General features: G+C 45.5%; 1 protein-coding gene across 1 annotated transcript in view; it reads right to left on the bottom strand.

The window, feature by feature from the left end:
* Positions 1 to 26,272, bottom strand: part of LOC126108948 (procollagen-lysine,2-oxoglutarate 5-dioxygenase) — a 466,456-nt gene that overhangs the window by 341,222 nt on the left and 98,962 nt on the right. The window contains exons 2-3 of the mRNA XM_049914331.1: positions 20,988 to 21,076; positions 5,371 to 5,504 (exon numbers count right to left, since the gene is read on the bottom strand). Of these exons, the coding sequence (XP_049770288.1) occupies positions 5,371 to 5,504; positions 20,988 to 21,076 (223 nt within the window). The remainder of the gene's footprint in view (positions 1 to 5,370; positions 5,505 to 20,987; positions 21,077 to 26,272) is intronic.

Genomic DNA, 26,272 nt, shown 5'->3' on the forward strand with positions numbered 1-26,272 from the left:
CTTGACTAGTAGAAGGGATCGGTTGGTAGGACATATTCTGAGACATCAAGGGATCACAAATTTAGCATTGGAGGGCAGCGTGGAGGGTAAAAATTGTAGAGGGAGACCAAGAGATGAATACACTAAGCAGATTCAGAAGGATGTAGGTTGCAGTGGGTACTGGGAGATGAAGAAGCTTGCACAGGATAGAGTAGCATGGAGAGCTGCATCAAACCAGTCTTAGGACTGAAGACCACAACAACAACAACTTTATTGAAGGCATATTACAATTAATATGACAATAGAGTGTGCTAAAATTACTATTGTTTGTTGAAAGGATCTTACAAATATTTCAAATTTGTGTTTCACTGCATTAAAAGTTCAGAACTGCAACTGTTGAGCCGGCCGCAGTGGTCTAGCGGTTCTGCCGCTGCAGTCCGGAACCGCGGGACTGCTACGGTCGCAAGTTCGAATCCTGCCTCGGGCATGGGTGTGTGTGATAGGTTAGTTAGGTTTAAGTAGTTCTAAGTTCTAGGGGACTTATGACCTAAGATGTTGAGTCCCGTAGTGCTCAGAGCCATTTGAACCATTTTTTTCCAACTGTTGAGAGTTATATGTTCATACTTGCTAAGTACTTGTTTCTCTTGTGTATTGAAAGTGTGTTTAGTTTGCTCTGCTACAGTGGTCAAGATTAAGGCCCCCCCCTCCACTGAAAGTAGTTCAAATGCACAAAGTTACTTAATTATAGAAAGTTTTAATTACTCTTGCTATTCAAGTGAAATTCTGTACAATATTGGATTCCTCTTGTCTATTACAAATGCATAGTAATGGTGTAACAGGATCCACAGTTTGTCTATTATGCCCCTGCTAGATAACGATTAATAGAAAGACAACTATCTATGAAAACAGTAACTTCTTTATTCAAAGACAGTGAGAAGTAAACTGTTTGTGAATTCCATTTAATTTTCTTTCTAAATAAAAAGTTGTTTAGTAGTGAGAGACTTAATCTATGCACAATAACTAATTTTTCTGTACACCATATCTATATTTCTTGTCAGATAGGAATATGTTTGAAAAGTAATATTGAACCTATGTTCAAATTTTTATTCTAAAGTGCACTGTAATAGTAATATTATTGAAACCACTCAGTTTGACTAAGCCCTGAAGATAGTAGTGTGTATCGTTATCTTCACTTAAAACATCCGGGCTGATAGGCTGTGGTCGAAGTATAAAACTGTCTCCTGAGGAGACTGTCTCTCCGAGGATGTCTCCCGCAGTCGGAGACGAAACGTCAGGAGAGAGTTTTATACTTCGACCACGGCCTATCAGCCCGGAAGTTTCAAGTGAGGACAATACCGGCCGTGAAAGCTTACATTGTTTGTATCGTTACCTGTTATATTTATGCAAATAGTTTGTTCTGCTCTAGCTGTCAACTCCAAACGTAACGTTAATACACGCAGGTGTCAGAGTTCATTGCACTCGTGTGTGGCAAAATATAGGCTGTGTTTGTCCGTTAAAGTTACTCATACCTACTTTCTTAAACAAGCATGTTAATCATCCTCACGCCTAATTAGGACCGTTTTCTTTACTATTTGAACCGTGTGGATAAGTAAATTATTGTTTGTTATTGTTTGAATATTTACGTAATTCTGACTTTCACTTCCAAGAAGCTACCTCCGTTAGGTACAACACGGTCAACATAACAAAATTCCTCTCTGAGGGTAACACTGTTCTATTGCTTTGTACCATAATTGCTTTAACAAGATAGTTTTATTTCACGACCCGCCTCCAACTCTAAGGTTATGGTATAGCTGTAGCAGACGGTAGTGTTATAAGCTGTCCTCATTTCTTTAATTCTGTTGATCATCTACCCTACCCTGTCTCCATTCTTTCTTCCACTTCTTCCCCCACTCTTCTCATTTACCTGTCCCTTTCGTTTCATTCCTGTGCTCTTCCTTACGTCAGTATTTCATCCTTATCACAACACTGCTCTCTTCCTTAATTCTCCCCACTTACTTGCTTCCTTCCTTTTATTCTCCTCATTTCCAGCTTCCTTCTTTCATTCTATTCACTTAATTCATTCCTTCTTTCATTCTACTGGGTGTTGAGTGTCTTTCATCATCATTTCATCCCCATTTACACGCAATGTAACTTTTAATCCGTTTTGATTGCAAAATGTTTATTCACACGACCGGTTTCGGTTTCTCTAGAACCATCTTCAGATCTGATATTTCGGTTACATGAGTAACCTGTCCAAACACAGAAACTTTTACATGCTGTGTCAGATCTGAAGATGGTTCTAGAGTAACCGAAACCGGTCATATGAATAAACATTTTGCAATCAAGACGGATTAAAAGCCACGTTGTAAAATCACTGATTGTGGCTATCCTATCAGACATTATGTCTGTTTTTGCAAAACTTCATTTTCCACTTATACTTCTGCTCATCCACTTCAATTTCCACATTTCCAGTCCAACTTCAGGTTCCATTTATCCACTTCAACTGCCACACTTTTACTTCAGTTACTGGCCTTCTACTTCTTCATCCATCCTTCTCCACTTCTACTTACACCCTTCTCCAATACTACTTGCAGACTTCTCCACTTCTATATATGCCCTTCTCCACTTCTACACTCCTGGAAATGGAAAAAAGAACACATTGACACCGGTGTGTCAGACCCACCATACTTGCTCCGGACACTGCGAGAGGGCTGTACAAGCAATGATCACACGCACGGCACAGCGGACACACCAGGAACCGCGGTGTTGGCCGTCGAATGGCGCTAGCTGCGCAGCATTTGTGCACCGCCGCCGTCAGTGTCAGCCAGTTTGCCGTGGCATACGGAGCTCCATCGCAGTCTTTAACACTGGTAGCATGCCGCGACAGCGTGGACGTGAACCGTATGTGTAGTTGACGGACTTTGAGCGAGGGCGTATAGTGGGCATGCGGGAGGCCGGGTGGACGTACCGCCGAATTGCTCAACACGTGGGGCGTGAGGTCTCCACAGTACATCGATGTTGTCGCCAGTGGTCGGCGGAAGGTGCACGTGCCCGTCGACCTGGGACCGGACCGCAGCGACGCACGGATGCACGCCAAGACCGTAGGATCCTACGCAGTGCCGTAGGGGACCGCACCGCCACTTCCCAGCAAATTAGGGACACTGTTGCTTCTGGGGTATCGGCGAGGACCATTCGCAACCGTCTCCATGAAGCTGGGCTACGGTCCCGCACACCGTTAGGCCGTCTTCCGCTCACGCCCCAACATCGTGCAGCCCGCCTCCAGTGGTGTCGCGACAGGCGTGAATGGAGGGACGAATGGAGACGTGTCGTCTTCAGCGATGAGAGTCGCTTCTGCCTTGGTGCCAATGATGGTCGTATGCGTGTTTGGCGCCGTGCAGGTGAGCGCCACAATCAGGACTGCATACGACCGAGGCACACAGGGCCAACACCCGGCATCATGGTGTGGGGAGCGATCTCCTACACTGGCCGTACACCACTGGTGATCGTCGAGGGGACACTGAATAGTGCACGGTACATCCAAACCGTCATCGAACCCATCGTTCTACCATTCCTAGACCGGCAAGGGAACTTGCTGTTCCAACAGGACAATGCACGTGCGCATGTATCCCGTGCCACCCAACGTGCTCTAGAAGGTGTAAGTCAACTACCCTGGCCAGCAAGATCTCCGGATCTGTCCCCCATTGAGCATGTTTGGGACTGGATGAAGCGTCGTCTCACGCGGTCTGCACGTCCAGCACGAACGCTGGTCCAACTGAGGCGCCAGGTGGAAATGGCATGGCAAGCCGTTCCGCAGGACTACATCCAGCATCTCTACGATCGTCTCCATGGGAGAATAGCAGCCTGCATTGCTGCGAAAGGTGGATATACACTGTACTAGTGCCGACATTGTGCATGCTCTGTTGCCTGTGTCTATGTGCCTGTGGTTCTGTCAGTGTGATCATGTGATGTATCTGACCCCAGGAATGTGTCAATAAAGTTTCCCCTTCCTGGGACAATGAATTCACGGCGTTCTTATTTCAATTTCCAGGAGTGTACTTTCACCCACCTTCACTTCCACTTGCTCACTTCTTCACTCCTACTTGCATTTTTCTCTGCTACAAATTCCCCCTTCTCCACTTCCACTTGCTCCCTTCTACACTTCCATTTCCATTTTTCTCCTCTACAAATTTCACCCTTCTCCACTTCTACTTGCTCCATTCTGCACTTCTACTTCCATTCTTCTCTGGTACAAGTTCCATCCCTCTCCACGTCTATTTCCACCCTTCTCCACTCCCAATTCCTCCCTTCTCAAATTGCCCCTTCCTCTTTCTGTTGACCGTTCCTTCAACCCCTGCCCTCTCCTTCCTTTCTTATTCCCTCCTTCCCACTTATTTGTCACTTTCTGTTTGACCCAAAGAAGGCAGACATAGAATTCTCATAGAGAGGCAGAAACTACTTAAATGAGCTTGGATGGTGCTGTGCAATGCGTACAGAAGGATTTTCAGTCATGTATATGAAATTCTACCTGTAATAACACTCTCAGCAAGTTCAAAATGTTGAAATGTGTGTGAAATCTTATGGGACTTAACTGCTAAGGTCATCAGTCCCTAAGCTTACACACTTCTTAACCTAAATTATCCGAAGGACAAACACACACACCCATGCCCGAGGGAGGACTCGAACCTCCGCCGGGAGCAGCCGCACAGTTCATGACTGCAGCGCCTTACACCACTCGGCCTATCCCGCGCGGCTTCTCAGCAAGTCACGGCATATAAGGGAGCTCTTAGCTCTGCAGACCTCTGTCCTCTTAGCATTTTAGGTCACACGGTTAAGGCCAGATATCAGTCTGTTTGTGGAGTGGTTAACCTTAATAGACTCTCTACTGGTCTTCAGTGAAGCTTTCCTCTCAAAACAGCCCCCTGGACCTCGTAATGAGGAACTGTGGCAGTGGTTCAAGTGTGACCTCCTTCAAGGCCTCGCAGCGTCCAGTCCTGCCTAACAGAGGGCTAATTTTGTGGGATTAAAAAAACAGATTGGACTCTACTCATAGAACAAGTCTGCAACGCCACCCATTCTCTGAGAATCGTTGAGGAGTGTATGAAAAATGGTCGCTTGTGCACTGTGATGCGATCTGTTATTCACCTCGTTTTATCTGGCTAATCCTCCGTCTTTCCACGCCTACTAGCACCCTTCCAATTCAACTACCACCCTTCCACTTCAACTTCCACACTTCCACTTCACCTCATGTTACCTGCACACTATCTTCGGGATGTACGGACCGTAGGGGTCCCACGCTCAGTTAGCTCTAAATGCCACGCCTCTGCTTTCCCACACAGGGGGCAGGCAGTAGCTTCTTGGTCTGTCCTCACCCTTTGCAGCCACGGTGCTCACCTGTCAGTGAACATGATGACCTTGTCGGGGTCATCCTTGTGCTGTTCGAGCTCCTCCCGCAGCAGGTTCACCTTGAAGCCTCCACCTGCGTAGTTCATGTTGCCCCCTTTCCACGCCTGGCCCATCCCTAGCACCTGCAAAAAGAGAATGGCATTTGTTACTGAATCTAAATAAATTAACTATCTTTAGTGCACTTAATGTATCAGTATCGATTAACAAATGAATGCGACTTTCAAACATTTTTCAATCAATCAATCGTCGATTCATCAATCAGTGATGCAAATAATCTAACCTTCAAAATTTCAATCAGTCATCCACCCACTCAATTAACCAATCAATATAGCCACTAACCAATAAATCTATTTATCTATCTATCAATCAGTCCAACATCACGATGCCGACCAGTTTTACCTCTTTAATACACTTAAATTTTTTCAGTATGAATTTCAGCCTCAGCATACTCAAATGCCATCATTAACATTTTCGAGTCATTATCAAACAAGTAAATTTTAATAATGCCAACTGACACAAAGAGACTCGTCCGGAAGAAGCAAAATCGAAGTAAGTGAAATGTTGAGGAACTGAGGAATGGTGAGATTTGTTTGAACTTCTCTGAGCCTTTAGGTAGTGCGATAATGAATGCAAAAGTACACAGTTCAGTTGAAGAGAGATGGACATATCAAAAAGGACAATAAGAAATGTTGGAATGGAGAACCGAACAACACGTGATCATTGCTTTCAGAATCCATGTTGGTTCCTAAGGAGGAGTTTTTCGGTCTCCACAAGTGTCATAACATGCAAGCATAAAACATATTTCAGAATTCTACAGCCGACCGACGTCGGAGAGGTAGGCCTATAGTTTTGTGCGTCTGTTCGACGACCGTTCTTGAAAACTGGAATTACCTGTGCTTTTTTTCCTGTTAGGAGTAATCCACTTAATTACAGGCCTATATCATTAACGTCGATATGCAGCAGGATTTTCGATCATATATTTTGTTCGAACATTATGAATTACGTCGCAGAGTACGGTCTATTGATACATAGTCAATACGGATTTAGAAAACATCGTTCTTGTGAAACACAACTAGCTCTTTACTCACACGAAGTGTTGAGTGCTATTGATAATGGATTCCTAGATTTACACAAGACTTTTGACACTGTACCACACAAGCGGGTTGTAGTGAAATTGGATGCTCATGGAATATCGTCTCAGTTATGTGACTGGATTCGTGATTTCCTGTCAGCTAGGTCACAGTTCGTAGTAATTGAAGGAAAGTCATCGAGTAAAACAGAAGTGATTTCTGGCGTACCCCAAGGCAGTGTTATAGGCCCTTTGCTGTTCCTTATCTATATAAAAGATTTAGGAGACCATCTGAGCGGCCGTCTTAGGTTGTCTGCAGATGATGCTGTCTTTTATCAACTAGAAAAGTAATCAGGAGATCAAATTTGAAAATGATTTAGAAAAGATACCTGTATGGTGCGAAAATTGAAATTGACCATAAATAACGAAATGTGTGAGGTCATCGACACGAGTGCTAAAAGGAATTCGTTAAACTTCGCTTACACGATAAACCAGTCTAATCTGAAAGGCTTCACGATAAAGGATGACAGCCAAAAAGAGTTGCAGAATACAAATTTTATTAAAATTCTTGACCAAGGTTTCGGTACATATAAATATACCTTCATCAGAAGTAAAAAATCTAAAATTACATACTGCAATGGAGATAAATAAAACAATTGTGCCAAAGGTGTCGTCAATAATTAAGACATCTTCTCCATTTGTACAACATGACTATGGGCACAGGGTCAAAGCGAACAGTTTAGCACCATTACTTCACCTATAGTCATGTTGTACAAATGGAGAAGATGTCTTAATTATTGACGACGCTTGACGACGCCTTTGGCACAATTGTTTTATTTATCTCCATTGCAGTATGTAAATTTAGATTTTTTACTTCTGATGAAGGTATATTTATATGTACCGAAACCTTGGTCAAGAATTTTAATAAAATTTTTATCCTGCAACTGTTTTTGGCTGTCATCCTTTATCGTGAAGAATTTCAGCAGTTGCTGTTGCAGCCATGTTTAAAATCTTGTAATCTGAAAGGCGTAAATTAAACTAAATACCTAGGTATTACAATTACGAACAACTTAAATTGGAAAGAACACATAGAAAATGTTGTGGGGAAGGCTAACCAAAGACTGCGTTTTATTGGCAGTACACTTAGAAAATGTAACAGACCTAGTAAGGAGACTGCCTACACTACGCTTCTCCGTCCTCTTTTAGCATACTGCTGCGCCGTGTGGGAGTACTCGGCGCACGACCGATGGGACACAGCATCTCCGACGTAGCGATGAAGCGAGGATTCTCCCGTACGGCCATCACGCGAGTGTACCGTGACTATCAGGAATCCAGTAAAAGAATGAGATTTTCACTCTGCAGCGGAGTGTGCGCTGATATGAAACTTCCTGGCAGATTAAAACAGTGTGCCCGACCGACACTCGAACTCGGGACCTTTGCCTTTCGCGGGTAAGTACTCTACCATCTGAGCTACCGAAGCACGACTCACGCCCCCAGGCTTTGGCTAAGCCATGTCTCCGCTATATCCTTTCTTTCAGGAGTGCTAGTTCTGCAAGGTTCGCAGGAGAGCTTCTGCAAAGTTTGGAAGGTAGGAGACGAGATACTGGCAGAAGTAAAGCTGTGAGTACCGGGCGTGAGTCGTGCTTCGGTAGCTCAGATGGTAGAGCACTTGTCCGCGAAAGGCAAAGATCCCGAGTTCGAGTCTCGGTCGGGCACACAGTTTTAATCTGCCAGGAAGTTTCAATCCAGTAAAACATCAAATCTCCGACATCGCTGCGGCCGGAAGAAGATCCTGCAAGAACGGGACCAACGACGGCTGGAGAGAGTTGTTCAACGTGACAGAAGTGCAACCCCTCCGCAAATTGACACAGATTTCATGGCTGGGTCATCAAGTGTCAGTGTGCCAACCATTCAACGGAACATCACCGATATGGGCTTTCGGAGTGGAAGGCCCACTCGTGTACCCTTGATGACTGCACGACACAAAGCTTTACTCCTCGCCTGGACCCATCAACACCGACACTGGACTGTTGACGACTGGAATAATGTTTCCTGGTGGCTTGAGTCTCGTTTCAAACTGTAAACCGGGGTATTTGCCCAGAGCGGCAATTTCAGACGGCGCCAAATCCATATTCTTCAACGGAGAAACGATGTTTCAGAAGGCGCCTTAGTATCCAGCGCACATTGGTCTATCGATTATTCATATGATTTTGAAGCGCATACCTGCTGGTTTTGAACATTTTTGTATACATTCTGGGTTGACTTCTGAACGAATGATAACGATTTTTGAATACTTGCATAGCGTGCGTCATGTCTCCGCCAGCGGAATCCCCATCGCATCTAGAAATAAATAACACTCCTGCTGACAAAAGGGAACGGGGTTACACGAGGTGGGCAGAATAAACCCGAACGGGCGAAAACCAATCGCTGTGTATATGGTTGATTGGGCGTGCGAATGACAAGCGATGCTGTTATTATTGGCGGAATCCATAGATTCAGATTACTAAGAGTGGAAATAAAAGACTAACAGGAATAACAGGTGAGAAACATTACATATTATATTCTCGGTGTATCCAAGGAAACGAAATTTTGACAGAAAATTGTTGCCAGATCGCTACACTAACAGTTGTGTAGTACCTGATTAGCAGCCGCTTTAAGTTCTATTCTTGAAATAGCAAAGAAATAGCGTTGTAGGATCGCGTAATAAGGCCTAACCATGGAATAAATGCGGGATAACTGAACCGGTGATTCTGGTTGGGTTAGTGAAGTTAACCGGAGAATAAGTTTTGGCAATGGCAGCAACAGTTACAGAATTAGTGGTGACAAAATTGTTTGTTAGAACAAGGGGTGACAAGAAAAGAGGAATGACACAAATTATATCAAAGAATATGGCGATTCCAAATTCATATAATAATTTCGTACTGCTACTTTTCCATCTCATGCTTGAGAAACCGGAGCGTGTGAATGAAATGTGAAACTTTCCTGACATAAAACTTTATGACTGTAGTAGGCCTAATAGGCATTTGATATCGGTACTTCGTCAATTACATTCTGTCGTGATATTTATGTAAATGAGGTACATAAAAATGACGATTTGTGCCAAAACAGTCCCACTTATTTGGCGAGTGTTACAATTGCTGCAATATTAGAAAGGCCTAATTCGTTTTATCTAGCAGACAGTGACAAAATAGATGTAATCAAATGGAGGAACCACGCCAGTCTTGCGTACGTATTTGCATTAACAGCTTTTTCAGAATTAGACAACGATATTTTGATTTTTCATTTAGCAAAAAGTTTTGACGAACTTTGATGAGGTAATAGATTCTTTCGCACAAAGGAAAGCACCACACCGTGTAAAACTGCAGCAAGATTAAAGAGAAAAAAATGCTGGGACCTAAGTATTGAAGAAATGTGTACTGCCTTGCTTGTCTCCTGTCTTTACTGGTTTTACGTTTCCTAAAGAAGTTACAAGGGTCGATGGGCATGAAAGGGACGCAATGGTTGGGAAGGGAGTGAGACAGGGTCATAGCCTATCCCCGATGTTATTCAATCTGTATATTGAGCAAGCAGTACAGGGAACAAAAGAAAAATTTGGAGTAGGAATTAAAATCCATGGAGAAGAAATAAAAACTTTGAGGTTTCCCGACGACATTCTGATTCTGTCAGAGACATCAGGGGCCCTGGAAGAGCAGTTGAATGGAATGGACAGTGTCTTGAAAGGAGGATATAAGATGAACATCAACAAAAGCAAAACGAGAATAATGGAATGTAGTCGAATTAAATCGGGGAATTAGATTAGGGAATTAGATTAGGAAATGAGACACTTATAACTGTAGATGAATTTTGCTATTTGGGGAGCAAAATAAGTGATGATGGTCGAAGTAGAGAGGATATAAAATGTAGAGTGGCAATGGCAAGGAAAGCGTTTCTAATGAATAGAAGTTTGTTAATATCGATTATAGATTTTCTAAAGGTATTTGTATGAACTGTAGACATATATGAAAATGAAATATGGATCATAAATAGTTTACACAAGAAGAGAATAGAAGCTTTCGAAATGTGGTGCTACAGAAGAATGCTAAAGATTAGATGGGTAGATCACATACCTAATGAGGAGGTATTGAATAGAATTGGGAAGAAGAGGAGTTCGAGGCACAACTTGACAAGAAGAAGGGACCGGTTGGTAGGACATGTTCTGAGGCATCAAGAGATCACCAATTCAGTACTGGAGGGCAGCGTGGAGGGTAAAAATCATAGAAGGAGACCAGGAGATGAATACACGAGGCAGATTCAGAAGGACGTAGGTTGCAGTAGGTACTGGGCGATGAAGAAGCTTGCACAGGATAGAATAGCATGGAGAGCTGCATCAAACCAGTCTCAGGACTGAAGACCACAACAACAACAACAACAACAACAATATATTTATTTTTATATCACACAAAAGAGAAAGTCCTTAGCTAATACGCAATAAAAAGTGCAAATTTTTCTGAAGAGTTCTTATTTTCCCGGTCACAAATAATCCCACCCATGTTAATTCCAAGATTTTTAACGGGGGTGTTGTGTCAAACCGGCTGACTGGGAGTAGGAGAGGCACCAGAAGGCATTGTAATTTCCACTGTCTTGAATATAGATTTGATGGCTTTCATTGCAAATTATTCACGTTTGATTTCCACAGAGCGAACTGAAGTGACGTGTGACAGAAGAATACGTCTTGCATTTCCTTATACACGTTTTATACACTACTGGCCATTAAAATTGCTACACCAAAAATAAATGCAGATGATAAATGGGTATTCATTTGACAAATATATTATACTAGAACTGACATGTGATTACATTTTCACGCAATTTCGGTGTATAAATCGTGAGAAATCAGTACCCAGAACAACCACCTCTGGCCGTAACAACGGCCTTGATACGCCTGGGCATTGAGTCAAACAGAGCTCGGATGGCGTGTACATGTACAGCTGCCCATGCAGCTTCAACACGATACCACGGTTCTTCAAGAATAGTGACTGGCATATAGTGACGAGCCAATTGCTCGGCCACCATTGACCAGACGTTTTCAATTGGTGAGAGATGTGGAGAAAGTGCTGGCCAGAACAGTAGTCGAACATTTTCTGTATCCAGAAAGGCCCGTACAGCAAGTGCAACATGCGGTCGTGCATTATCCTGCTGAAATGTAGTGTTTCGCAGGGATCGAATGAAGGGTAGAGCCACGGGTCGTAACACATCTGAAATGTAACGTCCACTGTTCAGTATGGCGATGACAAATACACGCTTCCAATATGGGTTCACCGCGACGTCGCCAAACACGGATGCGACCACCGTGATGCTGTACACAGAACCTGGATTCATCCGAAAAAATGACGTTTTGCCATTCGTGCACGCAGGTTAGTCGTCGAGTACACCATCGCAAGCGCTCCTGTTTGTGATGGAGCGTCAAGGGCAACCGCAGCCACGGTCTCCGAGCTGGTAGTCCGTGCTGCTGCAAACGTCGTCGAACTGTTCGTGCAGATGGTTGCTAACGTCCCCATGTGTTGACTCAGTGATCGAGACGTGGCTGCACGATCAGTTAGAGCCATGCGGATAAGATGCCTGTCATCTCGACTGCTTGTGATACGAGGCCGGTGGGGTCCAGCACGGCGTTCCGTATTACCCTCCTGAACCCACCGATTCCATATTCTGCTAACAGTCATTGGATCTCGACCGACGCGAGCAGCAATGTCGCGATACGATAAACAGCAATCGCGATAGGCTACAATCCGACCTTTATCAAAGTCGGAAACGTGATGGTACGCATTTCTCCTCCTTACACGAGGCATCACAACAACGTTTCACCAGGCAACGCCGGTCAACTGCTGTTTGTGTACAAGAAATCGGTTGGAAACTTTCCTCATCTCTGCAGGTTGTAGGTGTCGCCACCGGCGCCAACCTTGTGTGAATGCTCTGAAAAGCTAATCATTTGCATATCACAGCATCATCTTCCTGTCGGTTAAATTTCGCGTCTGTAGCACGTCATCTTCGTGGTGTAGCAATTTTAATGGCCAGTAGTGTATATGTGAAACGCTTCGGAAAGGCGGGCCCTACAAAATGAACATATTTTTGAAAAACTTTTTTTTTTTTTTTTTTTAATTTTTGACGTCCACTATCAAGTTTTGCCCCGTTTCTGAAGTATCGTAGATCCTGGGCTGCTTCCTAGAAGGCAGCATCCCCCTGACAGATCATAAAGACGCAACGCGCGTTATCCGCATGTGTTGCCAGTGCCCCATGAAATGCACCTGAGCGCGTTTGCGCCGCGAGAACGCAGAAGTCTTCGGGCACGCAACGTGCGTAAAGGCGTCGTGTAACAAGCCCCATTCAGCACGCAGTGGTCTACAATGACGGCGTGAATTATGTCACGGACGCGCGTGAAAAAGAAACGCGTATGGCTTAGCTGGCTCCATCGCCCACCTGATGCTCAAGCTCCGATGACAAGCAATCGCACCTTCTCAGCTTCTACATCTTCATGGGCTTCTAAATCTCAAAACAAATTTTTCAATATCACTTCCGGTCTGTCACGTCAAAATTGCACTGTCAATTCTGCAAACACTGTGAAGCAGATAATCGAACATCACGCAGGGGCCTTTCTCACGATCTTGGAATTCTTACACTTCTTTTACTACTTAACTGTCTCTGTTGCTGATGATAAGACTCTCTCTCTACTTCGGGAGGACGACGGTTCAAACCCACGTCCAGCCATCCTAATTTAGGTTTCCATTGCTCCCCTAAATCGCTCTAGGCAAATGCCGGGATGTTTCCTTTGAAAGTGCACGGCCGACTTCCTTCTCTTTCCTTCCTTATTCCGATGGGACCGATGACTTCGCTGTTTGGTCCCATTGCCCCAGCAAACCAATCAACCTACACTATGCAATCAAAAGTATCCAAATGGGTCAAATGGCTCTGAGCACTATGCGACTTAACTTCTGAGATCATCAGTCGCCTAGAACTTAGAACTAATTAAACCTAACTAACCTAAGGACGTCACACACTCCATGCCCGAGGCAGGATTCGAACCTGCGACCGTACCGGTCGCTCGGTTCCAGACTGTAGCGCCCAGAACCGCACGGCCACTCCGGCCGGCTCAAAAGTATCCGGACACCCCCAAAAACATAAGTTTTTCATGTAAGGTGCATTGTGCTGCCACCTACTGCTAGGTACTCCATATCAGCGACCTCAGTACACACATCCTGAGAGAGCAGAATGGGGCGCTCCGCTGAACTCACGGACTTCAAGCGTGATCAGGTGATTGAGTGTCACTTGTGTCATACGTCTGTACGTGACATTTCCACACTCCTAAACGTCCCTCGGTCCACTGCTTCCGATGCGATAGTGGAGTGGAAATGTGAAGGGACACGTACAGCACAAAAGGGAACAGCGCCGACCGTTGAAGAGGGTCGTAATGTGTAATACGCAGACATCTATCGAGACCATCAGACAGGAATTCTTTTTTAAACTGCATGAGGATCCACTAGAAGTACTATGACAGGCGGGAGGTGCGAGAACTTGGATTTCATTGTTGAGCAGCTGCTCATAAGTCACACATCACACCGCTAAATGCCAAAACGATGCCTCGCTTGATGTAAGGAACGTAAACAATCGACGACTGAACAATGGAAAAACGATGGCAGGGTGTGGGTATAGCCAATGCCCGGTGAAGGTCATCTGCGAGCGTGTGTAGTGCCAACAGTAAAATTCGGGGGCGGTGGTGTTATGGTGTGGTCGTGTTTTTCATGGAGGGGTTGAAAAATGGCTCTGAGCACTATGGGACTTAACATCTGAGGTCATCTGTCCCCTAGACTTAGAACTACTTAAACCTAACTAACCTAAGGAAAAGTAAAGGGACGAGAGAGGCAATTCTGACGTTACGGCTAATAATGGAAGCAAGGCTAAAGAAAAATCAAGACTCTTTCATAGGATTTGTCGACCTGGAAAAAGCGTTCGACAATGTAAAATGGTGCAAGCCGTTCGAGATTCTGAAAAAAGTCGGGGTAAGCTATAGGGTGATACGGGTCATATACAATATGTACAACAACCAAGAGGGAATAATAAGAGTGGACTATCAAGAACGAAGTGCTCGTATTAAGAAGGGTGTAAGACAAGGCTGTAGCCTTTCGCCCCTACTCTTCAATCTGTACATCGAGGAAGCAATGATGGAAATAAAAGAAAGGTTCAGGAGTGGAATTAAAATACAACGTGAAAGGATATCAATGATACGATTCGCTGATGACATTGCTATCCTGCGTGAAAGTGAAGAAGAATTAAATGATCTGCTGAACGGAATGAACAGTCTAATGCGTACACAGTATGGTTTGAGAGTAAATCGGAGAAAGACGAAGGTAATGAGAAGTAGTAGAAACGAGAACAGCGAGAAACTTAACATCAGGATTGATGGTCACGAAGTCAATGAAGTTAAGGAATTCTGCTACCTAGGCAGTAAAATAACCAATGACGGACAGAGCAAGGAGGACATCAAAAGCAGATTCTCTATGGCAAAAAAGGCATTTCTGGCCAAGAGCAGTCTACTAATATCAAATACCGGCCTTAATTTGAGGAAGAAATTTCTGAGGATGTACGTCTGGAGTACAGTATTGTATGGTAGTGAAACATGGACTGTGGGAAAACCGGAACAGCAGAGAATCGAAGCATTTGAGATGTGGTGCTATAGACGAATGTTGAAAATTAGGTGGACTGATAAGGTAAGGAATGAGGAGGTTCTACGCAGAATCGGAGAGGAAAGGAATATGTGGAAAACACTGATAAGGAGAAGGGACAGGATGATGGGACATCTGCTAAGACATGAGGGAATGACTTCCATGGTACTAGAGGGAGCTGTAGAGGGCAAAAACTGTAGAGGAAGACAGAGATTAGAATACGTCAAGCAAATAATTGAGGACGTAGGTTGCAAGTGCTACTCTGAGATGAAGAGGTTAGCACAGGAAAGGAATTCGTGGCGGGCCGCATCAAACCAGTCGGTAGACTGATGAAAAAAAAAAAAAACTAAGGACATCACACACATCCATGCCCGAGGCAGGATTCGAACCTGCGACCGTTGCGGCAGGGCGGTTCCAGACTGAAGCGCCTAGAACCGCTTTCTTTTTTTCTTTTTTATTCACCAAAAACAGTAACAAAAATGGCTACAATGAAATGACATAAATAAGGTGACAGATAATTGCAGTCATAAATGACATAAATAAGGTGACAGATAACTGCAGTCATAAATTTCAGCATTCAAAAAATGAGTCTTTAGCAGTAGCACAATTTAGGACCTTCACTGTCACCTTCAACTGGTGGCAGATCACCATGCACATTTTCTTCTTCTGCAGCCGGTTCCTCATCATCATTTCCCAGACCCAAATTAATCATTCAGTAAATCCTTGATGTGTGTTCCTTCCAGGGTAAATTACATGGACAGAAGAGAAGTCCGGAACAGCGACATCGGCCACATCGACCGGCGATGGGTTCTCGTAGCGTTGACAAAGAGCGACTACAGTATTGGGTATTTTGTGAATGTTGAAATCTTGTGAATGATTTATTTAAGGACATATTAGGATGTGAACATTTCATGTGGTACATAAACTCCGCGTGACGTGTTTCTTGCGGATTACGAGACATTACGGCAAGCGCCCCTTTACAAGAAGCCTAAAGAACGACTCAGTGTGTCAACTGGTAAATAGTCGTGCGGCAGTGATTGTTTAGGAGACTCAGAATCGGGTCGGACTAAACATCTTCTGCTGCTTTTAGGTAAGAACTTGTAACAGACAACCAGTAACATTGCGTAATTGATTTCGGGATATTAAATACGGTCTCGATACCCGTTTTCTGTGTTTTAAAGACAATAAAACAACATAAAGAAAGTTTTAGACTTTTTTCAAGCAAGTCATGCAAAAATAATATAACTGACTGGAGTTGCGATGCCTTCGCATGGTAGGGCTGTAGTCAAATTTTCGTCAACGCCGCTTTTTTCGGCTACCATGGCAGAGTGAAGGGGCAGACAGCCTGGAATGTATTCAAGTAGGTGGACTGACTGTTTAAAGGGTAGTGAGAGACCGGTCCGACCCGCCGCTGTGGGGAAGGAGTATAGTGGCACAATAACGCTGACCCGTCAGCGTACCATGTTGAAAGATTTGGAGGTCAGTACTCCCATGCAACATTACCCCTTCCCATGTCATAAAATCTGAACCACTGCAGCGATCATTTCCGATAGCTGTGCTCTCATGGCGAGAGGTAATACACCTAGGAGCATTGTCGAACATGATCGTTTCGGTGGTTTGATTCTCATTGTGTGGGGGAGGCATAATGTTGCTTGGGTGTTCTGACCTCCCAAACCTTTGAACACGGTCTACTCATCTGCCAACGTCATTATGACGCTGTATATGGCGTGCGATTGGCCCTGACTAGATATTTATGCATGACAATGCGCGACCCTATCGAACAGCGAAGGTGGGTGAGCTCTTGGAACGAGAGGGAATCCGGCAAATGCACTGGTCTGGCAGTTCCCGCTACACTACTGGCACATTAAAATTGCTACACCAAGAAGAAATGCAGATGATAAACGGGCATTCATTGGACAAATATATTATACTAGAGCTCACATGTGATTACAGTTTCACGCAATTTGGGTGCATAGATCCTGAGAAATCAGTACCCAGAACAACCACCTCTGGCCGTAATAACGGCCTCGATACGCCTGGGCATTGAGTCAGACAGAGCTTGGATGGCGTGTACAGCTACAGCTGCCCATGCAGCTTCAACACGATACCACAGTTCATCAAGAGTAGTGACTAGCGTATTGTGACGAGCCAGTTACTCAGCCACCATTGACCAGACGTTATCAATTGGTCAATGTGCTGGCCAGGGCAGCAGTCGAACTTTTTCCTGTATTAAGAAAGGCCCGTGCAGGACCTGCAACGTGCGGTCGTGCATTATCCTGCTGAAATGTGGAGTTTCGCAAGGATCGAATGAAGGATAGAGCCACGGGTCGTAACACATCTGAAATGTAGCGTCCACTGTTGAAAGTGCCGTCAATGCGAACAAGAGGTGACCGAGACGTGTAACCAATGGCACCCCATACCATCAAGCCGGGTGATACGCCAGTATGGTGATGACGAATACACGCTTCCAATGTGGGTTCACCGCGATGACGCCAAACACGGATGCCACCGTCATGATGCTGTAAACAGAACCTGGATTCATCCGAAAAAATAACGTTTTGCCATTCGTGCAACCAGGTTCGTCGTCGAGTACACCATCGCAGGCGCTCCTGTCTGTGATGCAGCGTCAAGGGTAACCGCATCCACGGTCTCCGAGTGATAGTCCATGCTGCTGCAAACGTCGTCGAACTGTTCGTGCAGGTGGTTGTTGTTGTCTTGCAAACGGCGCCATCTGTTGCGATCGGCACGTGGCTGCACGATTCGTTACAGCCATGCGGATAAGATGCCTGTCATCTCGACTGTTAGTGATACGAGGCCGGTGGGATCCAGCACGGCGTTCCGTATTAGCCTCCTGAACCCACCGATGCCATATTCTGCTAACAGTCATTGGATCTCGACCAACGCGAGCAGCAATGTCGCGATACGATAAACCTCAATCGCGATAGGCTACAATCCGGCCTTTATCAAAGTCGCAAAGGTGATCGTACGCATTTCTCCTCCTTACACGAGGTATCACAACAACGTTTCACCAGGCAACGCCGGTCAACTGTTGTTTCTGTATGATTAATCGGTTGGGAACTGTGCTCATGTCAGATTTGTAGGTGTCGTCACCGGCGCGAACCTTGTGTGAATGCTCTGAAATGCTAATCATTTGCATATCACAGCATCTTCTTCCTGTCGGTAAAGTTTCGCGTCTGTAGCACGTCATCTTCGTGGTGTAGCAATTTTAATGGCCAATAGTGTACTTAGATCCTACCCAACATGTGTGGGATGCGTTGGGCAGACGTATTGCAGCACGCCCACATCCACGAACGACCACTCACCACTTCTCAACCATGCTGGTTGAGGAATGCAACGCCCTGCAACAAGAACTCGTTACCAATTTTGTGGCCAGGATGAGAGCACGTTGCAGAGCTGCCGTCGGTAGTGATGACACGCTATTAGCAACCATGTCGAAGGAACGATCAAAAATGGCCGCGACTTCAGTGTAATTATTGTCTCTGAACGCAAGTGACATTTCTGTTCGTCTCATTGCGTATTTCTTTCAGTTCTGTATTACACTGCAGCACTTTTTTCTATGTGTGGTCCTTGTTTCATCCAGCTATATTGCTTGGCAGTGACACTAACTGCGAAAGTTACTTTAGCTGGGTTGGGTTGTTTTGTGGGAGGACACCAGACAGCGAGGTCATCGGTCCCATCGGATCAGGAAAGGATGGGGAAGGAAGTCGGCCGCGCCCTTTCAAAGGAACCATCCCAGCATTTGCCAGGAGCGATTTAGGGAAATCACGGAAAACCTAAATCACGATGACGCGGGATTGAACCGTCGTCCTCCCGAATGCGAGTCCAGTGTGCTAACCACTGCGCCACCTCGCTCGGTCCTGAAGTTTTTCCCAACAAGTTACACTGGTCAAAACAATTAGGGAATCAGTTGAGATATCAAGGTTCTAAGGAATTGTCATTGGCAGAATAAACTAAAATGGTTCGAGGTCTTTCTATCAGTTCTATGGAGTGGAGACAGCAACATTACGGTCACCGAGTTGGTGGTAATAACGGTAAGTTTCTGCAGAGGGGGTTGGTGTTGACTTGTGTTTACCCTACCAAACGAATGACACAAGCAGTTGGGTTCCCACAGTATACTGAGCTGGTAGTGCAATGCAACAACAGCCGGCCAGGGTGACCGAGCGGTTCTAGGCGCTTCAAGTCTCGAACCGCGCGACCGCTACGTTCGCAGTTTCGAATCCTGCCTCGGGCATGGATGTTTGTGATGTCCTTTGGTTAGTTAGGTTTACGTAGTTCTAAGTCCAGGGGACTGATGACCTCAGACGTTAAGTCTCATAGTGCTCAGAGCCATTTGAACCATTTTTTGAATGCAACAACAACGTGAGTACCCCGAAGCTGAGGCACAGAGAGCCATAGGACGGTTGAAAGCGGGATAGACACACAGGGAGGTGGCTGCAGATACTAAGTGTCCCTATTTTCAGGACCTGGACGCGATTTCAGAAAACAGGAACCGTTAAGAGACGGCAAGGCCAAGGTGGTCCACGGGTAACATCAGCAAGAGATGGCCGTCATCTCTGGTTAACAGCCCGTCGAGACAGGATGCTGGATGCAACTCAGCTGTGACGCACAATCCAGGCAGCAACACGACGCGCAATATCAACACAAACAGTCCGACATCGCCTTCGGGAATGTGGCCTCTACCCACGGAGGCCTACGGTGTGTGTCGCATTAAAACCACGATGCCGTTTAGCCCGCAGAAACTGGGCGGAGGAAGATCAGGATTGGAGTCGTAACGCATGACGCCAGGTGCTGTTCACAGATGAATCAAGGTTTTGTGTTCAGCTGGACAATCGTCGCTCTGACTTGGAGAGAACGTGGAACTCGGAACAATCCTGCTTACATGCAGGAAACATCACCGCATCACGTTGGTGGACGAATGGTGTGGGCAGGAGCCAGTATTGGCGGACGTACGGACCTCTATGCCGTTGAGAATGGCATTTTGACTGCTCAGAGGTATAGATCTCCTTCGACCTTTTGGTGTGCCCTACGCTGGTGCCATAGGAGATGGGTTCCCTCTGGTGCACGATAACGCTCGTCCCCACAGAGCTGCACTGGTGGACAACAAGCGTGAAGCTGAGGGAATTGAACGAATGGAGTGGCCAGCTTGTTCGCCAGACTTAACCCCGACAGAGCATGTCTGGGATGCACTAGGCAGCCAGACCGGCACCTCCCACAACGGTTGCAGAGCTGGATATTGCACTCACGGAAGAATGGCCAAATATCCCCCAAGAGCTGATTGATAACCACATGCTGCCCATGCCCCGCATGTGTGTAACTGTACTGGCCGTCCGAGGTGATCACACACCGTATAAGGGGGCAACGAGAATCATTGTTTCACTATTATGGTAGCCCTACGGTGCCTCGCTCTACGTAAACGCCATGTAAACCTCAAGTACAGAGTTGAGAGAGCAAAATATCGTACTGTATCACACACAAATTACAACTGTAACCGATATCTGAATAAAATACGATACCGTATGTCTACTGTGTATGATATCTCACCTGATCCCCTAATTGTCTTGAGCAGTGTAGTTTGTTTGCAAAATTCTGTGATCAATGTAAATATTCACCTACCAGTAGGATCTAAACAATATAATTGGCGATGAAGCAGCCGTTTTCCAAAATATTAACTTACTTACTAATTTACTCGATTAACGTTATACGGCATAAGCATGAGCAGCACTAAGGATTGTAGTGATTCGTGAGCGTTCCCTTTCATGATGGGATTTACGGATCATGACGAATGAGTGAGTCAAAAATTAATGACATATGATGCGACCAACCTTAACAGGGACATGATTGACGGTAGCTGATCTCATAAACCTCTGGTATCCCTCCGTCTGGTTCGTTGCAACTGTGACCAGCAGAAAATCTGAAACAAACAAAATACGCTAACGTTAATTTCTAAGCCTATACACCTTACTGAACATGCTTTGGCAAGAACCATTTGCGAAGTCACGAACTGATTTACATCCAAATTGCATTTGTTCCTCGCTGGTGTAGTATAAGGCAGAGTTTAGGCGCCGGCCGGTGTGGCCGAGCGGTTCTAGGCGCTACAGTCTAAAACCGCGCGACCGCTACGGTCGCAGGTTCGAACCTTGCCTGGGGCATGGATGTGTGTGATGTCCTTAGGTTAGTTAGGTTTAAGTAGTTCTAAGTTCTAGGGGACTGATGACCTCAGACGTTAAGTCCCATAGTGCTCAGAGCCATTTGAACAATTTTTTAGAGTTTAGGCGCGTACGTGCACCTCATCAGCCCACCCCTGATTCTGAGCAATCCAACCTCCTACTGCTGGAGCTTCGAAAGAGTGATTACCTCACAAACGACTTAATGCGTTCAATATCTGACACGGTCCACTTTCAGTAGAGCTAGATTTCCACACGTCATTATATCCTCAGTTAGACATCGTATAGCGATGTAATTTTGCAGGTACATTCAGTGATATACGTGGAAACTGTCTGCAAAGTGTCTGCGAATGGTGAGAAAGCAATATATTAAAACGTTATGCCAGATGCTAAAGTTTAACTGCATATACACAATGTGATCAAAAGTACCTGGGCACCCCCAAAATTTCATATTAGGCGCATTGTGCTGCGACCTACTGCCAGGTACTCCATATGAGCGACCTCAGTAGCCATTAGACACCGCGAGAATGCAAAATAGGGCGCTCCGCGGAACTCACGGATTTCGACTCTGGTCAGGTGATTGGGTGTCACTTGTGTCATACGCCTGTACGCGAGAGTTCCACTCTCCTAAACATCCCTAGGTCCACTGTTTCCGATGTGATAGCCTAGTGCAGTGGTTCCCAACAGGTGGTCCAGCGGACCCCCAGGCGTCCGCGAGCTATGCCAGAGGGGTCCGCAAGATGATATTAGAATAAAAAATATATTAAATATATTTAGTATGATAACAGATTTTTTGTTTTGGCCGCTCAATATTTTTTGAATAATAAATATGTCAATGTTTTTCCTAAGTAGCAAAAATAAAAAACCTATAAAAAGACTCTCAATTTGGCTTTTTTAGGTACTTGATACTGTGATATGACAAGGTACCAATCATGCTCGATGAAGGGGTCCTCGAGAAAATTTTGTAGGGAACCCCTGGTCTGGTGGGAACGTGAAGGGATGCGTACATTAGAAAAAGGCACAGGCCGACCTCGTCTGATGACTGACAAGAGACTGCCGAAAGTTGAAGAGGGTCATGATGTGTAACAGGAAGACATCAGGATCTACTGCAAGTACTATGAAATTCGGCGGCAGGTGAGAAAACTTGGATTTCATGGTCGAGGGGCTGCTCATAAGCTACACATCACGCCAGTCAATGCCAAATCACGCCTCGCTTGATGTAAGAAGCGTAAACATTGGAGGATTGGACAGTGGAAAAACGTTGTATGGAGTGGCGAATCAGGGTACACAATGTGGCGATCCGATGGCAGGGTGTGGGTATGGCGAATGCTCGTTGAACGTCATCTCCCAGCAGGGAATATCGCATAACAAACGGAGAGTTGGGGTCCTCCAGCGACAAACTGGTAAATTTTGGTGTTGCTTAAAGTAGTTTTTGGTAACTGTTTCGGAGTTCAGAGTAAAAAAGCGTCTACAGAATGTGAGTGCCCATGAAATGTGATGTGGGTCATGTGCGGTTCGAGTAATATGGAACTCCTGATACGTCTAGACACGACTCGGACAGGTGACACGTACCTAAGCATCATGTCTGATCACCTGCATCCATTCATGTCCATTCCGACGGACTTGAGCAATTCCAGCAGGACAATGCGACACCCCATATGTCCAGAAATGCTACAGAGTGGCTTCAGGGGCCACTTCCGCTGGCCACGAGACTCCTCAGGCCTGAACATTACTGAGCATATCTGGGATGCCTTGCAAGCCCACATCACCACCCCCTCGTACTCTTGCGGATTTATGGAAAGCCTGCAGGATTCGTGGTGTCAATTCCCTCTAGTAATACTTGATAGGTTCAAAAATGGTTCAAATGGCTCTGAGCACTATGGGACTTAACATCTATGGTCATCAGTCCCCTAGAACTTAGAACTACTTAAACCTAACTAACCTAAGGACATCACACAACCCCCAGTCATCACGACTTGATAGGTGTCATGTATAATTTTGGTATGTGCATTTTTGGTATCTGAACCGATTGCGAGCGAGAAGCGATGTAAGCTATATCGCATCTTTGAGCTGCGCTAGGGCGCAGGGGAGCAGTCGAAGTTTACCTGTATTTGAGTAAAGCAGACAATGTTCAGCTCTCGTAGCGAGTGGAGTCGAACTTCAACTGTGTTGGTAAATACACTACTGGCCATTAAAATTGCTACACCACGAAGGTGACGTGCTACAGATGCGAAATTTAACCGACAGGAAGAAGATGCTGTGATAGCCAAATGATTAGCTTTTCAGAGCATTCACAGAGGGTTGGCGCCGGTGGCGGCACCAACAACGTGCTGACATGAGGAAAGTTTCCAACCGATTCTCATACACAAACAGCAGTTGACCGGCGTTGCCTGGTGAAACATTGTTGTGATGCCTCGACTTTGATAAAGGTCGGGTTGTAGCCTATCGCGATTGCGGTTTATCGTATCGCGACATTGCTGCTCACGTTGGTCGACATCCAATGACTGTTAGCAGAATATGGGATCGGTGGGTTCAGGAGGGTAATACGGAACGCCGTGCTGGATCCCACCGGCCTCGTATCACTAGCAGTCGAGATGACAGGCATCTTATCCGAACGGCTGTAAAGGATCGTGCAGCCACGTCTCGATCCCTGAGTCAACATATGGGGACGTTTAACAACCATCGGCACGAACAGTTCGACGACGTTTGCAGCAGCACGGACTATCAGCTCAGAGACCGTGGCTGCGGTTACCCTTGACGCTGCATCACAGACAGGAGCGCCTGCGATGGTGTACTCGCGAACCTGGGTGCACGAATGGCAAAACGTCATTTTTTTGGAAGAATCCAGGTTCTGTTTACAGCATCATGATGGTCGCATCTGTGTTTGGCTACATCGCGGTGAACGCACATTGGAAGCGTGTATTCGTCATCGCCATACTGGCTTATCACCCGGCATGATGGTATGGGGTGCCATTGCTTACACTTCTCGGTCACCTCTTGTTCGCACTGACGGCAGTGGACGTTACATTTCAGATGTGTTAGGACCTGCGGCTCTACCCTTCATTCGACCCCGGCGAAACCCTACATTTCAGCAGGATAATACGCGACCGCATGTTCCAGGTCCTGTACGGGCCTTTCTGGATACAGAAAATATTCGACTGCTGCCCTTGCCAGCAAATTATCCAGATCTCTCACCAATAGAAAACGTGAATGGTGGCCCAGCAACTGGCTCGTCACTACACGCCAGTCACTACTCTCGATGAACTGTGGTATCGTGTTGAAGCGGCATGGGCAGCTGTACCTGCACACGCCATCCGAGCTCTGTTTGAGACTCAACGCCCAGGCGTATCAAGGCCGTTATTACGGCCAGAGGTGGTTGTTCTGGGTACTGATTTCTCAGGATCTATGCACCCAAATTGCGTGAAAATGTAATCACATGTCAGTTCTAGTATTACATATTAGTCCAATGAATACCCGTTTATCATATGCATTTCTCCTTGGTGTAGCAATTTTAATGGCCAGTAGTGTACAATAATGATATTATTTTTTACTATTGCTGCGCCATCGAAAAAACTTGGTTATTGTACTGAAAGTTGTTAGATTTGAGAGATAGGAAAGTGTATTTGTTGGATACTGAGAAGTTCATAACATTTAAAATCTGCCTTGAGCACTTTTTCTCAATATACGAAGAAAACAGTGTTTTGTCATTTATGTGCATATTCCATTTTCTTGCCAACCTTTCTCTTACAATTCTTTTTTAATGGATGATGCAACAAAGTATGTCCGATTTGGAAAACAGAGAACTCATTGAAACTCTCGAGTCTCTCTGCGCAGATGCAGTATTTTGCAGCTTTGGCTCAAATGGCTCTGAGCACTATGGGACTTAACATCTATGGTCATCAGTCCCCTAGAACTTAGAACTACTTAAACCTAACTAACCTAAGGACAGCACACAACACCCAGCCATCACGAGGCAGAGAAAATCCCTGACCCCGCCGGGAATCGAACCCGGGAACCCGGGCGTGGGAAGCGAGAACGCTACCTTTGCAGCTTTAGCATAGCGGCGAGCAAGACAGAGTAGTACTACAACGCGTTATCCAGATTTTCGCAGATTAGAGGTAAGGAGAAAATACAGGGTGGCGCACGAAATGTGTTACAAATTCTTTCTTTCACAATTTACGACGCACATGAGACATCCCGCTCGGATCTCTACAGCAGTACCAGCAGAGCTTGGTAAAACAAATGAGTTACGAAATGACGCGTAATTCACGATACTGCCGCTAGGAGACTAGTAAGCAACAATGGCTGACAATGGAAGACTGACGACACAGCAACGATCGGCAATTGTGTTAGTTTTTCATGAAACGAAAAGCCTTGTTGTGACTCAGAGGCGTTTTCGACAACAGTTTAACACACGATGGGTTCCTTGCAAGAAGACCATCCACAGGTTGTACGATAAATTTGTACAGGACGGAACAGTATTGGAAGCGAAGCGACCTCGGCCTAAGCCCGTTTGTTCGCCGGAGAATACTGAAGCGGTACGAGCTGCTGTACAGACAAGTCCCGGGAAATCGTGTAGAAAGGCAGCAGTGCAACTGGGAATATCCAGACGCTCCGTTCAACGCATTCTTAAAAGTGACCTCCATATGTACTCATACAGGATGACCTGTGCACAGAAACTCATGCAAGAACACAAGCAGCAGAGACTACTGTTTGCTCAGTGGGCGGAGGATAGGGAAGAAACTCTCAACAACGTTTTTTCAGACGAGGCACACTTTCATTTAGACGGTGTGGTTAAGAAACAGAATGTACGCTTTTGGGCCACTGGAAACCCAGAAGTGCTTCATGAACGACAACATTATGCTCCGAGGATTACAGCGTGGGCAGCAATTTCCAGACTTATTGGACCCTTTTTCTTTGAAGAAGCTGTGAACAGCGAGCGT

This window comes from Schistocerca cancellata, chromosome 11 (genome assembly GCF_023864275.1).
Source record: "Schistocerca cancellata isolate TAMUIC-IGC-003103 chromosome 11, iqSchCanc2.1, whole genome shotgun sequence".
Lineage (NCBI taxonomy): Eukaryota > Metazoa > Arthropoda > Insecta > Orthoptera > Acrididae > Schistocerca > Schistocerca cancellata.